This window comes from Crotalus tigris, unplaced genomic scaffold (assembly GCF_016545835.1).
Source record: "Crotalus tigris isolate CLP2741 ecotype Arizona unplaced genomic scaffold, ASM1654583v1 scf7180000019173.45859301935:6455823, whole genome shotgun sequence".
Lineage (NCBI taxonomy): Eukaryota > Metazoa > Chordata > Lepidosauria > Squamata > Viperidae > Crotalus > Crotalus tigris.
In genome coordinates, this window is record NW_024097414.1 from 4,955,162 (window position 1) to 4,972,920 (window position 17,759).

The 17,759-nt window shown below is 43.4% G+C and overlaps 1 protein-coding gene across 2 annotated transcripts in view; it reads right to left on the reverse strand.

The window, feature by feature from the left end:
* Positions 1 to 11,281: 11,281 nt before the first annotated feature.
* SDK1 (sidekick cell adhesion molecule 1) overlaps positions 11,282 to 17,759 on the reverse strand; it is a 301,817-nt gene continuing 295,339 nt past the window's right edge. For both annotated transcript variants that reach the window (XM_039360268.1, XM_039360267.1), the window contains exon 45: positions 11,282 to 11,886. In XM_039360268.1, the coding sequence (XP_039216202.1) occupies positions 11,614 to 11,886 (273 nt within the window). In that variant the 3' untranslated portion in view covers positions 11,282 to 11,613. The remainder of the gene's footprint in view (positions 11,887 to 17,759) is intronic.

The following is a 17,759-nucleotide window of genomic DNA, read 5'->3' on the forward strand; positions in this document are numbered from 1 at the left end:
AGCCGTGATTTGCATGCAGCGGGATAGTCTCCTTGCCAAGGAACTTTTCTTGGGCCTGAACAGTTTTGGTTCCTAAAATATGGTGTCTCACGAAAGGGGTGATTATAGGTCCAGTTCCTCTTGGTTGCTCACTTCATTGACATCCTGTTCTCTTTCTCTTTGTCCTGCTCTTCTATCATTCTTTCTCTTTCTCTTTCTCCTTCTCTTCCTCCTCCACCATAATTCCTTGTCCTTCTCCTCCACCATCATGCCTTCTCCTCTTCCACCATCTTCTCCTTCTCCACCACCATTCCTTGTCCTTCTCTACCATCATGCTATCTCCATCTCGTCTACCATCTTCTCTTTCTCCTTTCTCCTCCTCTTCCTCTTCCTCCTCCTCCTCCACCTCTTTTCTGTGTTTTACTTGTTCTCCTTAATTCTGAAGGTAAAAATCAAAACGAGAAGTTTGCTCATTTTGTCCCGTGACTCATGTCCTGTTATTTTACAGACTGAGGCTCAACCAAGCAGTATTCATACGCAGAAAGAAACTTTGGAGAACTTTTAATTAAAGTTAAATGGGCCCAAAGTGACCCAGCCAGCTTTCATGCCCGGACTAGAACTCACCGTCTCCTGGTTTCTAGATCAGCACCTTTACCACTAGACCAAACTGACTCACCTCACCTAATAAGGTAATGCACAAAACCGGGCTGTGCCCTGCATTTTTCCACCTGCCTATTCTAGTTTATGTTTCACCTCTCTGGGCTGCACTTGAACCAAGACTTTGAACTTGGGAGAAGCGACTGACGTCATGCAACAATTCATCTTGCAGAATCTGTGGTCAATTAAGGGAAGGAGATCTGCCTTAGCTTGAATGCAGCTAAGGCTTGCTTAAGCAGAGAGCATGATGTAACCTTGCAGCAATTAAATCCAAGTCCTTTCTTTTGCTTTCACTGAAAGGATTAGCAATTGCCACCCTGGGGAAAACATTTCACAACACGGAGCCGCTGGCACGCAAGGAGTGTTATTTATTTACTTGTCGGTGTCTCGCTTTCTCCAGTTTTCAAGGAACACCCAAAACATGAGAGAAAGAGATGGCTGCACCATAGTATATGGCCCAAGTCTTCCCCTTCTCTACGATCTTTACCAAAACCTTGTGAGGTAGATACAGGAGAAAAAGAAAAAAAACTTGTTTAGAAATTCAAAGAAGCAGAGATTTTTATTTTTATTATATCAAGTTACTCGGGGATTGAAAACCCCAGAAACAATTCATTTTGGGTCATTAAATGACAAGAAGAATCAGCTCAACTATGGAGGATTTGCTGGTTTCTCGGTGACACTCTAAAGCTAATTTTTCTCAATACAATTGGCCCTGAAAGGGTAACTTTTAACTGTGGTTAGTTTGTTTATCTGCCAAAGGAAGGGAAGATGATTGTGTTATGAAGGTTTATGAAGGAAATGGGGATGTCTAGTTTAATAAAAAGAAGGACTAGAGCTGACATGATAGCAGTCTTCCAATATTTAAAGGGCTGCTACAAAGAAGGGGGGGGGTCAACCTATTCTCCAAAGCCCCTGAAGGCAGGAGAAGAAGCAACAGATGGAAACTAACCAAGGAGAAAAGCAACCTGGAATTAAGGAGAAATTTCCTGACAGTGAGGACAATTAATCAGTGGAGCAGACTGCCTCCAGAAGTTGGGAATGCTCCAACACCTCAAGTATTTAAAAAGAGGCTGGACAGCCATTTGTCTGAAATGGTATAGTGTTTCCTGCTTGAGCAGGGGGTTGGACTAGAAGACCTCCAAGGCCCTTCCAGCTCTGTTATTCTGTTTTTCCCATTTCAGTTCACAAAGAACATTCTGGAAGAAGGCCTGGTGCTCCTTGCTAATATCGATAAAATAAGATGGATCTCGACATCTTTGATAACTCCTATTGCACCGTCTTCCTTCTGCGGCTTCTCATTCTGCATTTCATAATGTTGTACTTTATGGCAATTCTTTACAGCGATATTTTAGAGCAACTGTTAATATTTAATATCTTGTGAGCCCGGCTGGGATTTTATGGAAGAGAAGAGGCGGGTGATAAATGTTTTAAATTCAGGGGTGGGAAGGGGAAAAGGATAAGACATTGGTGAGCTCTGAAATTTGCTGAGCTACAACTCATGGCATCGCTCATCCTTGGCTCCTGTGGCTGGGAAAGATGGAGGTTGGAGCTGAATATTTTTGACATTCTATTCTGCCTTTAGATAAATCCATAAAAATAAATAAGGCTTCTGCCTTTTGTCAAGGAAGCAATCAGGAAATGTATTTTAAAATAATGCAAGTGGTCCTCAACTTAGCAACTGTTTGTTTAGTGACTGTGTGAAGTTACAACGGCACTGAAAAAAGTGATGTGTGACTGTTTTTCACACTTACGGCCCTTGCAGCATCCTCACGATCACGTGATCAAAATTTAGACGCTTGGCAACTGGCTCGTATTTGTGATGATTGCAGTGTCCTGGGATCCTGGGATTCCCCTTCTGCGGCCTTCTCTGAAGCATGGTTGGGCTGAGTGACCAACCATGCTAATAATAAAGACCTTGAACCCCATTGAACCTCCATATCTGCCCTTCCTAGGTCCTTGGGAAGGAAGAGGTGGACAAAAGTGCCAAAACCAGTCAAAACATCTGGCTGACCGAGCGACCAACCATGATAATAATAAAGAGCTTGGACACCACTGAACTTCCATATCTGCCCATCCCAGGTCCTTGGGAAGGAAGAGGGGGACAAAAGTGCCAAAACCAGTCAAAACATCTGGCTGACAGTGTGACGAACAATAACATTGATTGCAAAAAGACTTTGGATAGTCTTCGGTCCACCTCATTCTGGAGATGGATTGTCAAGGCCTCTACATTGCTCATAGGTTGCACCAGAAACAGCTGTTCCCTCCAAACGTGGTAACTAGTCTACTAAATCAACCAAAACCCAACTCTACATGAAATATTGTCTCTGGAAAGATCCCCTCCAGTGTCGGAAACCTATTTAACCCCCCCCCCCAAAAAGTAATGTCATCAACTCCTATTTGGCTCCTTTCTTCATTAAGAGACCTGCTTATATCTGATTTGCATATCCAGCTGAGCTGGTGCTGGCTCACTCAATTTATTTCCCCTGCAGAACGTGGGTTAGCAGACAAGAAGAGTAAGACATTAAAATAGAAATCAGAAAATGTGTTAAAGACAGCAGAAAGGGAGAGGGAAATATCCCGGAAACATTCAAGATAGAAAAAAAAGATCATGCTTAATAAATGATAAACATGCAGCAGCTGCTGTTAGTGGACATAAATCAGCTTTTCATAAGATATGGATGTAAAAGGAGTTATCGGATGGTCTACGAGGGGAGACCGCTGTAATTATGGGGTGACCTACTCTGGCTAATAGCCTATCCGCTTTTAGATGATAATTAGACTACTTTTTTCTTGCTCAATATCTACATCAAAAATTAGAGACCATCAACTGGAATCTAAAGACAATAAACCAAAGGCACAAAACACGGGAGAAGCAAATGGTTAAACAACTGAAAAATGGATATTTGTTCTCGTTCTGCCCTCAGGTGCTAGCCCCTTGTCCTTCTCTTGGCGAGTTAAGTCTAGTCTAACGAAGAGAAGGATTAGGGGTGACACAATAGCTGTCTTCCAGGACTTGAGGAGCTGCTGCAGAGAGGAGGGAGAGTCAACCTACTCTCCAAAGCCCCCGAAGGCAGGACAAGAAGCAACGGATGGAAACTCATCATGGAGAGAAGCAACCTGGAACTAAGAGAGAAATTTCCTGAGAGTGAGAACAATTAACCAGTGGAACAATCTGCCTCCAGAAGTTGTGGGTGCTCCATCACTGGAGACTTTCAAGAAGAGATTGACTGACATGGTATAGGGCTTCCTGCCTGAGCAAGGGGTTGGACTAGAAGACCTCCAAGGTCCCTTACAACCCTGTGAGTCTATGTTTTACGTTCAGTCGCTTTCTCTCAGCCCAACCCATCTCGCAGGATTGTCGTTGTGGGGAAAGCAGGAGGAAGGTGCGTTGTATCTGTTGGCTAGCTGGTAAAATAATAATAAAGGCAGGCTACAAATCAGTCAATCAATCAATCAATTAAATAAACAAAGGAATAAATATAGTCATTCAGCCTGAAAGAAAAATAAGACGTATTGCATTCATTCAATAGAGAAAGGGACAATATTTTACAATTCCCAGAAGTGGCCTACTTCCTAATTGTCTTCTGGTGGATCACATGGCCTTGTTCGTGGAGTTGCAATCAGGCCGGTCACATTGCCTCATCCATCAGCTGTCTTTCAGTCACAAGAACCGATTCAGCAAGCAGACAAAGGAAGTTATTTCAGGTTGCTCTATCCGCCTGGGAAATCCCTTTTCAAGGACTGCCCCATTGTTCTGCTTCTTTCGGGACCTTTGCATCACCTAGTCATAAAGTCACAGGCGGTGAAGCATGTGATGTACTTGAGATGACCTGTCAGTCCGGAATGAATTCTGCCGTCCTTGTGTCTACTTACTATATGACACACTGAGAGGGTTGTTGTGAGAAAAGACATCACCCTCCAATGGAGCAGAGATAGACCAGCAGGTAGCACCTGCTAGCACTTCCACATTAGGGAAAGTCTCTCTCTCCAATTATTGAAATGTAGGGGATGGGGGGGGGGAAAGAGACACTTCAGGTTGTGGGTGCAAAGACATCAAAGCTAAATTTTTGGGCTCCCTGCTTGAAAGTGCTGTAAGGGACAATTCCCGAATTTGAGAGGTGCTGGTGCTCTCTGAGTTGGTTGTTTTCTTGCAGACATTTCATTACCCAACTAGGTAACATTGTCAGAGCGAGTGAGTGTGGGGTTTGTTCACTGTTTATATACAGTTCTCTGCCCTGCCGATATTGGTGGCATTGTCCTTAGGCTGTGGTTGACAGAGATAGATAGATAGATAGATAGATAGATAGATAGATAGATAGATAGATAGATAGATAGATAGATAGATAGATATGGATGGATGGATGGAGACAGACAGGTAAGTAGGTAGGTAGACAGACAGATTGACAGCTGTGGGGTCTTTGGTACTCTCTGAGCTTGAGTGTTTTCTTGCAGACATTTCATTACCCAACTAGTTAATATCATCAGTGCTGTTTTTTTCTAGTTTGGATAATGAAACATTTGCAAGAAAACAACCAGCCTCAGAGAGCATCAAGGGCCCTAATTTCAACTCTCAGCTACAAAGATTCTCCTTGATTGGTAATTCCAAATTTCTCAACACTGCTATAATCCACCAGGTTATAGGCAACTGAAGAATAGTCCTTGGGCTAATTGGGAGGTGGGGAGCAAGTTGGAGGCAAACTTACCATTGCAGATGAGTGGCTATGGGGTGATGTACGTGAAGCTACCTGCCGCCCTTTGCAGATCCAACTCAGCTTTATACTGTAGACCTTCCTAGGAACACAAGGCACCCATCGTTGCATGTAGGAAAAAGAAGAGCCGTCTGTTTACAGCATCAATGGAGATATGTCACAGTATGCGAGGAAGACCTTGGGAGATGGGAAAGCAGAAGAACCATCCAGCCGGTGTAAAATGCTGCCACACTGTAAGATTAAAGGGATTTTGCCCCTAACCGAGTTGTAACAGTTGGCACCAGCCATGAGGGCTGGGAACATATTTTGGGATTTCAACTTGGCAATGTGGATTTTGCTTAATGCTTATAGGCGAAACCCAGAGTGGCTTTGCTATATGGTTTGATTTGTATGATGTTTAGCGGAATTGTTGCTTTTCATCCAAGTGGCATTTTAGGTTTCAGGTTGGGCGTGCTGGGTTCAATGTGAGAAAAGGGCATACAATTAAGCGACGCAAAACCAGAGGCAGAGACCAGCTCGTCCTAAAAGGAAGAACTTGGCTAGCAATGTACGCAGATTCAAAAATACAATTATGCATTGCTTTTGATTTATTCCAGGTTGCTGAAATCAGCCCAAAGCAGTGAACAGCCAAGGAAGAAGGAGTGGGATGCTCACTTTCTGTCTCAAAATTAGCCCAACCTGGTTCTCTGGGCAAACAGTGATAAATGTACCAATTAACTCTTGCCAGGCAGGACTAGAAAAGTAATCTAGTTAGCGCTCTGTGCCAGGATGGCCAGGGGTGCCTGCTCAGGCCAGGCAGTGGGATAATCAGTTTTTGCTATCTATCATCTATCTCTAATTGCTCTAATCTATTTCATCTCTCTCTCTCTCTCTCTCTCTCTCTCTCTCTCTCTCTCTCAAACCACCCATCTCCCTCAGAAAGGGACTTTGGGCAATGAACATTAGAATATTAAAATATAAAACCAATATATAAAAGTTAAAAGTTCTTGTTGTTTGATGGAGTTAAAAGTATCATTCCAAGATGTAAACTGTTTCAAGTCAAGCTGCCTTTTTGCAATTGACCGATGGGGATTTTGTCAATGCCGATGGTGTTTATTTTGATATTTATCAATGCAGCTGTAGGGTCTCTGCCCACCTAGTTCCTTTCCTGCATCCTCAAAGAGTCTTTCCAGTAGGGGCCTCCTTCTGACCACCTTGATTGATTACCTGCAGCAAATCAGGCCGGTCAATGACTGACAGCAAAACAGCGCCCTCTGCTGGATCTTGGTCAGCAAGATCTTGCTGTAGCTAATATGAGCTTGCTGTAGCTAATATTTCTTCAAGACAGGATTGTAGCTGAAGCTTTATCTGGGGGGTGGGGGGAGGTCACTAAATAAACTGTTGTAAGTTGAGCACTACTTGTAATTGCTTTCTGAGTGGACAGTCCTAGATCGTCCAATATTTCTGGCGAATAAGAGTTTAACCAATGTGGGATGATTGTCAAAGTTTTTAGCCCCTTTCTCATCCACATGAGCAACTGAAGCTACGTCCAGGGTAAATAATAAAAATGACCTTTGTGATTAATTCTATGGTTAGGGGTGTTGCATACCAAGACCTGGTCATGTCAAGTCTCTAATGCATGGCGATGAGAGTAAAGGAATAAAATTCAATTTGCGTGTCTTAAGGATATCCAATTCTGCAGCGTTTCAATCGGCCTCTCTCTTCCAGTTCGGTTGTAACCGAATAAGCACAGCCAATAAAAACAGAATTACAGAGATGGATGTGGAATGGAAGAGCAGAAATTACTTTGTTACTGTCGACGAGCTTTAAAAGAATCACCTTTGATGTCTTCCATTTGAAAGGCAAACAGAAGAAGGAAAGGCTTTCTAAAGCAATGCCTCTTATTTTGCAAAAACACTCTCAAAAGCAGCCATCACTTCTTTCCATTATCAATTCTCTCTTTGGGGAAATGGTGACAGTTAAAAGTTCATTCCTTTTTTTTTTATTTCAGGTTTTTGCTTTTTTTTTTTTTTTGTGTGCCATTCTTTCCAAACTATTTGCTTAAAGGAAAGTGAGAGCTGCACTAGCTTGTAGAACTGCATGGCTGGGTCCTTAATTCAAGTTGATGGGAAAGACTCCACTTCTGACGAAATATCCAGATAGCTTTCTTGGCTGCAGAAAAGAATTGGTTGGAATTGTCTTCTTCTGAGATATTTTTTTTCCAACCTCCCAATCTAGCTGGAATTCCTTGGCAGATGTTAACCAAGTATTACCCACACCTCATTGTCCGTAGTTTTCTATGCATCTGCCTGGTTCTGTAAGCTGAATGACGTAACTGACAACATGAGGAGGAGGAGGAGGAGGAGGAGGAGGAGGAGGAGGACTGTGGGGTTTGATGCTCTCTGAACTTGGTGGTTTTCTTACAGACGTTTCATGACCCAACTAAGTAACATCAACAGTATTATGATGATAAAACCTCACTCGCTTCTAGCACTGATGATGTTACCTAGTTTGGATCATGAAACGTCTGCAAGAAAACATGCAAGCTCAGAAAGCGCCAGGGACTCTTCAGCATCACCAAGGGCTGCTCCATTGGGCTTACAGACATTAATGCCTGAATGCTGCTGATTTTTTTGCTTGTTTATGTTAAATATCCAAAGTCTTTTTTAGGTGGACCAGCATATTAACATAATGGGTGGAAACTAATCAAGGCGAGAAGCAATCTAGAACTAAGGAGAAATTTCCTGACAGTGAGAACAATTAATCAGTGGAACAACTTGTCCTCCAGATGTTGTGGGTGCTCCATCCCTGGAAGAAAATAATGGACACCCCTTGGTCTGAAATGGTACAGGGTCTCCTGCTTGAGCTGGGAGTTGGACTAGAAGACCTCCAAAGTCCCTTCCAACTCTGTTATTCTGTTTTCCATATTCAGCTGTTTATCTTTACATTCTGAAACTAAGATCAGATAAAAGAACATGGAGAGCTTTCCTTCACCTTGAGAGGTTTCATCTTGTAAAGAGGCAGAGTAGTAGATGAGGTAGATCCTGAATAATTTTTTTCTTTTGCAGAAAGCTTCTCCCATGTTTCCATTTGAGTAGAAGGGAGCAAAGTTAGGACACAGTGACCTGCAATATTTGCAGAGCAGTAAACCTCTTCCATCTTCCCAGATATTTTTCCCAGAGTAATATAGAGCCTGCAGAAGGAGGATTGTGATCAGAGTAAAGAGGATCTTCTCCCCTTCCCAGTTATTTAATGATAGTGACAGCACATTTTTCTTTCCCCTTTTTAACTAAGGCTGGGTAGGAAAAGAAGAGGAACAGGAGTGAAATTATATGTGAAAGGATTCTGGGCTTCGTTGTAGAACTGCCAAAAACTCTTGGTCCAACCTGGGTTCAGAGGTCTTATGGGATAATAAAAAAGCCCCTTTCCTTCTCATTCTCCATCCTTAGTGTTTTGCTTCAGTAGGTCTTGTTCAACCAATCAATATAATGAAATAATTACACTTACCTGTTCAGCTCTGAACACCAGCTGAATCTGGCGATGAAGCGCTGTAATTTCTTCTAAAAATACACAACAACTTAATTAAGACCTATCAAGTAGACCCAACCACACACAATTATCAGAAAGGGATCATTAAGCCCACATCTCTAAGGCCTGGGGAGCTAAGGCTGAAGAACTCTAAGAGAAATGGCTTTTTCTGTCCAGTGTCATCCTTATTTCTTACATCCCTTCGGGTCAGCCTTTATTTAATGGCGAGAAAAGGCGTTTGTGCTTGACTGGTTGATCTCCCTGGTCTAACTCTTTACATTTGTGACCCAAAATGCCAGCCTTAACATTTTGAACTATAGCTATCATGGGATGGGAGCCTTAGCCATGAAGGCCGGCTGGGTGACTTGGGGCCAATCACCAGTGGACAGTGGAAAGGAGAACAACCAACAGTATTGAGAGATACCATCTGTCAGGTGATCATTTGTAATCCCTGGGTTTCCAAAGCCATTTGACTCTTGTCAAGAGATTCCAAGCTGTTTTGTTCGAGGATGCAGCTGAACAGTCTTGCACAAAGACATCCGTCTGACACCCACTTTTTCTAAGACAGATAATGCAGCAAGATAGGATCTCCTCCTGTTTTAAAAATAAGCACTTCTTTTAAAAAAAAACATATTTGGTATCTCTCTCTCTCTCTCTCTCCATATCTATATCTATATCTATATATATATATCATCTGTCTATCTATCATCTGTCTATCTATCATCTATCTATCTATCCGTCTATCCATCTATCTATCTATCTATCTATCTATCTATCTATCTATCTATCTATCATCTACACACACACACACACACACACACACACACACACACACACACACACGTACAGACTGGGTGAGACTTGGCTTAAAAACAGTAACTGTGAAAGGGACCTTGGAGTCCTAGTAGACGATCACTTGACTATGAGCCAGCAGCAGCCAAAAAAGCTAATACAATCCTGGGTTGTATAAACAGGCATAGAATCAAGATCACGTGAAGTATTAGTACCACTTTATAAAACCCTAGTGAGGTCACACCTGGAATACTGCAGCCAATTTTGGTCACCATATCACAAAAAAGATGTTGAGAGTTTGGAAAAAAATCAGAGAAGAGCAACTAAGATGATCAAAGTTCTAGAGACTAAAACATACGAAGAATGGCTGCAGGACTTGGGTTTGGCTAGTCTAAAGAAACGAAGAAATAGGAGAGACATGATAGCAGCATTCCAGTATTTGAGGGGCTGCCACAAAGAAGAGGGGGTCACGTTATTCTCCAAAGCACCAGAGGGTAGGATGAGAAACAATGGTTGGAAACTGATCAAAGAGAGAAGCAACCTGGAATTAAGGAGAAACTTCCTGACAGTGAGGACAATTAATCAGTGGAACAGTTGGCCTCCAGAAGTCATGGGCGCTCCATCACTGGAAATTTTTAAGAAGAGGCTAGACAGTCACTTGTCTGAGATGGTATAGGTCCTCCTGTTTAAGCAGGGGGCTGGACTAGAAGACCTCCAAGGTCCCTTCCAGCTCTATTCTCTATATATGGAGCCTCTCCTTCCTTATTTTTAAAGAATGGTGCAACAAAATATTCTAAGCGTGACAAAGCTGAAGTGAGAGATTAGGTTCCTTCTAAATATAAAATCCTTTTTTTTAAAAAAAAAAAAAACCTTGGAAATCTCCAACTCACTCATAAATGCCACCTTTGTTAAAAGGACTGCTCTTTACCCCCTTCTTCAACTTATAATGGACATTCGCAGCTGCAGTCTGGCAGGACCAGAAGTGAGAGTAAAACGGACCCACTTCAAAAGGGTCTTTCTTCAACAGCTTTCGCCGAACATTATCCATGGTGCTTTTGCACTAACCTGTCTTGCCAACAGCCAGGAGTGGGGATAATGAGTTTAGGAAGGCAGCAAGCCCTGACGGAGAAGAATCGAGATAAAAGACAAAGGTGACCTCTGAGGAAAGTCACGTGAAAGTGAGGAGGAACTTTGGAGGCAACGGGAGATGATGCTTCAGCAAAGCAAGCAGCAAAAGGAGGGAACCGTCGGTAAAAATATTCTTTTCATCACTTTGGGGTGATGTATTTTTCCACTTGATCAGAGGTGGGGAGAGTCTTTGGAAGAAAAACCTGGAATCAACTTCATTTACATTACCTGTGGAACTGAGTTCTTGGATGAAAGAAGGAAAGAAAGAAGAAAGAAAAGAGAAAGAAGAGAAAGAAAGAAGAAAGAAAAGAGAAAGAAAGAAAAGAGAAAGAAAGAAAAAGAAAAAAGAAAGAAAGAAAGAAAGAAAGAAAGGAGAAAGTAAGAAAGAAAAAAGAAAGAAAAGAGAAAGAAACAAGAAAGAGAAAGAAAGAAAGAAAAGAGAAAGAAAGAAAGAAAAAGAAAGAGAAAGAGAAAGAAAGAAAGAGGCCAGGAGAAAGAAAACCCAGACATTAAAAAAGCATATTTTTATTTTTAAAAAATTCTTTTAAATCATACTCCAAAGTGGTTAAAATGGTGAGGTTTTGATCATTTATGGGATTTTTCAAAGGGGGGAAAAAAATCAAAGCAAACTCATCAGCTCCATGTCTTAAAGTGTTGATTGTCTTGAAAAAAAAAACAAAAAACAAAAGACATTCACATGTACATCCATTCTACCCTGATAAAGAGAAATATACTCCCAGTCCACTGCATTGGTGCCGCCCGGAGTCACATCAGGATGGGCTGGTGTTGGCCCAAACCTGGGCAGGCCACTGAGTTGAGGTTGGCGCGCTTTGCTTGGGTCTTAGACGAATGAAGAGAAACCTGTCACTGGAGTTCTTGAGCCCGGAGCGGGCTGTCCTGTTGGGGTGTAGACCCCTCCTGAACTCTGTGTTGTGATAACAGTCTGGAAGTAAGGTTCAGCCTCGCTGGCAACTCGCTCCTCATACCTGTAAGGCGTTGAATGCTTTGTGCCCTTTTGCTGGCGTTTCCAGGAATTGTAGTACGTTGGGTCGCTCATGTAGTGGTTGACAAAAGAATGCTTGGGCAGCTCATCTTCGTAGTCTGAATCTGTCCCCTGGGGTTGGAGAGAGAGAGAAAAGGATCTGTTAATGTCTAGGTGACAATGTGGTCAATGCGATCGTTTTTTAATTGTGAATCTTTGGAAATGGATCAAAGAGATAAGCAACCTGGAATTAAGGAGAAACTTCCTAACAGTGAGGGCAATTAACCAGTGGAACAGCTTGCCACCAGAAATCATGGGTGCTCCATCACTGGAGGCTTTTAAGTTTTTAAGGATAATCATTTATCTGAAATGGTATAAGGCCTCCTGCTCAAGCAGGGGGCTGGAATAGAAGACCTCCAAGGTCCCTTCCAGCTCTATTCTATTCTATTCTATTCTATTCTATTCTATTCTATTCTATTCTATTCTATTCTATATTCTATTCTATATTCTATTCTGTTCTATTCTATTCTATTCCATTCCATTCCATATCTTCTATTCTATTCTATTCTATTCTATTCTATTCTATTCTATTCTATTCTATTCTATTCTATTCTATTCTATTCTATTCTATTCCTTTCCATTCTATAATCTATCCATTCCATTCCATTCCATTCCATTCCATTCCATTCTATTCTATTCTATTCTATTCTATTCTATTCTATTCTATTCTATTCTATTCTATTCTATTCCTTTACACTCCACTCCACTCCATTCCATGTAGGTTGGAGGACTAAGAGACAGCTCTACTTCAGGTTGCAAAGAAGGTAAAAGACTGGATTCCCCAAAACACCAAGGTGCCCCAGGGTGAAAGAGAGCACGGTGCAGGACTCGGGAAGCACCTGAAACCGAAAGGTGCCCAGCCTTACCTTCAGGGTGGCAGGAAAGAAAGAGCTTTGTCTCTTCCACCTTGTCTTGGTCCTTTTCAAACCTCTCCCAGATGTGGATCAGAATGTTTACCCTACTGAGCTGAATCTCATGTGTGTTTTCGAGATGTGGATCTCAACAAACGTATCTACATCCTAAAAAGACCCATAACCTTTCCTCGAGTTGATCCCTCCAACTGGACTGACCAGGGAAATATTGAGGGAGGGAATCTTCTCTGGGTCCTGCTTCCCATCTTGGCTCTTTCAGGAGGAACCTGTATGAACGTCCACCTCGAGTTCTCATTTATCTTTTAAGGTCTTCTGTCAAATGTATCGCTTTTCTTTTTATATGATGCCCCTAGGAGTTTAAGCTGAATGGTTAGATCTTAGAATGGCTTCTCTGCTCTGTGTTCAAATCCAACCCAGGGGGGCCATTTCGGATTTTCCCCTAGAGTGGCAGTCTGGGGTGGGGTGGGAGGGGGCTTAATTTATTATCTTTTAAGTGTGACGTTCTCTGTTTTATCTGTTGTTAAAAACACATTTGAGGACTCTAAATCTGAACGATACAGTTTGAGACGCATAAAATCAATTTTCGCGATGCAGCCACCGGTATAATGAGAATCCTACCTGGTGCTTTCAGTGGCGAGTGAGGGTCCCCCAGATAAGAAAAAGGAGGCAAACTGAAGGGAAGGGGAAGAGAGGGGTAGACAGGAAACTGGCAAGCAAATTAGGAATTATAGCTACTTGAAAAGAGCGGCAAGGAATCCCGTGTGTGTGTGTGTGTGTGTGTGTGTGTGTGTGTGTGTGTGTGTGCCCTTCTCGTGGTAAAATCAGCCTGTTCAGCTGTTTCTCCAAAGCCGGAGGATGTTAAAGCCTTGTCTGACTCTTTACATGCCCAGCAGGGAAATGACAGAAGGGAAATGACAGGAATAATGAGTCCCAGCCTGATTAGGAATTTCTATTTTTGTACGCATCGCTATTCCAAGAGAGAGCCAGCCCCCCCCCTCAAAAGGCTAAATCTAGCCACTTTATTCCTTGTTCTTTCTCAGGATGTCTCCGCACTGTTATTAATAAGAAATACACAACCAAAGCTTTGACTGAAAGGCAGAGTGGCATCGACTTACAAGCCTGTGTTTACAAGTCAGAAGTGAAGAAGCTTCTTGGATGAGAAGCAAAACATTTTCAAGGAAAAACGAAGTCCCCTTTGCCTTTTGAAAAAGCAGCTTTGGGACAACCAGGACTGGCTGGTTGCCCCAATGGCTGAGGATGTGGCAGGTAAGAATTACACCTGGCTTGAGGACATCCAGATGGGTGGGAAGTGGCCCTGTAGCCATCCAGCTTGGGGTTGATGGTCTACCGCAGGGATGTCCAACCTTGGCAACTTTAAGACTTGTGGACTTCAACTCCCAGAATTCCCCATTCAGCATCCCAGAGGTCCGCAGGTCTTAAAGTTGCCAAGGTTGGACACTCCTGGGGTAGACCATCAACCCCAAGCTGGATGGCTACAGGGCCAATTCCCACCCATCTGGATGTCCCCAAGCTAGGTGCAATTCTTACCTGCCACGTCTTCAGCCATTTGGGTTTTTCCATCTTCCACTGGGAAGGGAACCCCATACGATGATGCCCAAAGGGTTCCTGGTCTCTATTTGAATCCAGAAGGGACATCCTTGGCTTGTAAAAGCTTCTGTTCTCAAGACACTTCTGTGGACTTGACCATTTCTCAAGGGTAGCTTGTTGCTGAATGGAGAGGTAACCCGCCTTGTGAACAAGACTGGTTAGCCATGATTAGCTCCAAGCATTAGGCATACTCAGGTTCCTGTGTGGGGACCCTGAGCCTCTCCAAACTTTTTCCCACTCCGGCTCTCCTGCAGCCCTTCCCCATTATTACCCAAACAGCCTCCATCCCAGCTTACAGCTCAAAATGACTTCAAACTATTGACTAAGTGGCAATGCAGCAGGGCTGTTTGGTCTCAGCAAGGCCTCCCGATGGTTGCCAGGGCAACAGCATCAGCCTGGAATTTGATTGGGCGCTCAGGTGTGATTGGAAATTGACCAGCCAAGGTGCACGGATGCCTGGGCAGCCACACAGCAGAGAAAATGTCCCACCATTTCAAGTATTTGTATTGGTCAGGCGGAAGAAACAAAGCTCCGGGCGGACAAATTGCAGCACCCCGGGCTGGTCTCGCTTAAGGCCGGCATTATAAGGAATTTCAAAAGCCTGGCAGCTGTCAAATTTTGAGCGGCAACAGGCTGAGAGAAAGAATCAGGTACCTTTGTTTCTGATCATGCGAGAGGCAAATGGCTGGGTGTATTTGAATCCTTTTCAAAAGGCATCAGAAGAAAAAAAATATATGTACATTACTCCGCTTGGTTTCCAGCCCCTCTCTTCAGCCTTTGCTTTTCTAGGACTGATAAATTCTGCAATTCCAAGGCTCGAACCTTCATCAAAATGCAAGATTCTGATAGCTTTGCCACACTGGCATGAAGAACCAAAGGGCTTGGGTTCCTTAAACAAGCCCCCAATGCATTTGCTTTGGGGTCCCTGCTCTCAGGCGGTCTGGAGCGGAAGAGGCTTAATGATATGCAGTCTGAGGCCAGACATGTCTGATCTTCAATAATAATATTAATGAGATCTCTCTCTCTCTCTCCCCATTTGTACGCTCTCTGCTTGACAGAAACAAGCGTTATTGATGTGATTACCTTGGCCTTGTTAAAATTCAGCTTGCAGGGGATCCAAAATATTTGCCCCATTGTCACCACCAACTTTGACAGGAAGGCAATGTGCAAGAGACCCACGCAGGGGCAGAGACAGACATCCATCTCTTGCACACACCTGGGTTCAGCAGAATTATTCTGAGGGGTGGTGGGGGTGGCAGGTGGGACCTCGAAGGAGCAAAGAAGCAGGCAGGGGAATTACTGTCCAGCGTCAGTGCTAGGAGGGGTTCTTTTGGGCAATGCTCCCTCTGAGTGTTTCTGTCCAAACTGGACCAATTTCAGTTTCCAAGCGTGGATGGAGAAAACTGATTAGGGACATTTTGATTTGCATTTTCCTAAAGCAAATATTTTCCCCACCTTGCAAGGAAGTCACGCCCATCTGCCTGCCCCCAACTAAGCAGAAGTTAGACAAATCCACATTCTGCTTAAACAACCGCTCTCAAAAGCTCTGAGTGTCCACCAAGATATTTATATATGTCTACGTGCATCATAGCTCCAGACAGTTTCTGGAGTCTTATTGCTTTTTTTTTTTTTAACATTTTGGAGTCAGAGTCAGCATGTCAGGGATGTGTAGAGAAGTATCTATCTGGTACAGAGTTCGTTCATTCTTTCTTTTTTAAAAAAAGGATTAAAATCTGAAAGAAAAGCAGATTAAGAAGACTTTGGCCTCGGATATTCTGGAGCTCAATCCCATTTTCTACCCTGAAAGGTCCATCAAAGAAAAACCACTCTCTGAAAAGCTGAGGTAGGTTTGGCTTCTCCAGGAGGAACATCTGCCAAGTTGTGCAGAAATGTGAGTTCATGGCTTCTCCTTCCCTCGTAAAAATGAAGAGATTGGAATACTCAGACAAGCAAAAGTTAGTTTCCCCTCCAGATAACCAAGAAGACAATTCACATCCTCCCCAAACAAGTTGAGTTGGCTTTTTCTCCAGAGTGAACCAAAACAAGTTCTAGGTCCTCCAAATTTGAATCACGGGAAACCAGCCAGCAATGGAAGTCTAAAGGGGACAGGCATGATAATGGGGAGGGACGTCACAAAACCAGGATTTGTATTCATGCCTAAATTCCTCACAAGGTTAGGTTAGGAGTTATGGCCTCCTTGACATCGTGGACAAGGAAAGGGTTTAATGAGAGGACGGACATGGTTGGGTGACCTGTTCCTCTCTTGGCTCTGCGTACAGAAGTCGTCTTGGCCTGGAGATGGGTCTTAACGCTCTCTCCGGCGGCGTGTGGAACTCCTGACATGAATATCAAAAGTGACCCAGCCACATTCTGCACCGTCTAATGGCAGATTTTAATTCCAGGATGTCACACAGAGAAGAACAGAGCCACTGTGAGTGTGTAATCGCAAGATAATGTTGTCACTCCCCAGCGGCTCGGTCAGAGGGCAGCCGAAAGCAGCAGGCTGCCAAAGATAATTAACAAGAGGTGAAAGGCAGGTGATCAGGTGGAAGCCTCAGCAGAAACACAGCCCAGAAGACAATTAATCTTTTCTCTCTTGGGGGCCCCCATGGCTGATCCTGGTTCTTCCTGGATTCTCCTTGCCAAAGAGCTAAGCTGGTGGTAATATTTTTGCTGCTCTGGCTGCTTTCTCTGTTCTCTCAGTTGGGTTAGAGCTTACTGGTTCTCAACAGGGGTGATGGAGTTCATGGAAGACCTTTTTCCTGGTGGACACCAGCCCTGCCGAGATCTGGCCCTGGGGCAATGGCCTTGTCCTGATTGCAAAGATCATGAGGAAAAGTTTGGGGAAAGACAAAACGCTGTGTTGGGTTTCAGGGAAAGCCACCAAGTGCTGGTAGGAGGCTGAGAAGGTTACTCTTCTCCCGTTCCTTCTCTTTCCCTTCCCTTGTGGATAATGTTTGATCAGATGTTAGGAAACATCTGGAAAGGAAAACGGGAAGGAGTGAAGCTGACAGAAAAGCTCATCTAAACACAGGATGGTTGGTGGTTAAAAAAAACACCACAATTCTCAGAGCTTTTCAGAGCTTGCATTAACATTGGCCCCAACCTTTTATGGACCTTTTAAAAATGTCTTTAAAATACAGCCTCCTTGCTTTGATCTATCATAAATGTCAATACTACTATGTCTCACACTCAGTTGTAGGAGTACAGAGACTCGGAAAGTGTGAGTTTTCTGTTTGCCTTCCTCACGAATAGGATCTATAATTGCGTTTCCATCAGAGAAATCAGCCTTTCTTCCTTCCCTCCCTCCCTTCCTCTCATTTCATCTCCTTCCTTTCTCCTTCTCTCTCTCTCTCCCTCCCTCTCCTTGTATTTCTCCTCCTCTCTCCCCCCTTCCTCTCATTTCATCTCCTTCCTTCCTCCTTCCCTCCCTCTCCTTGTATTTCTTTTCCTCCCTCCCTTCCT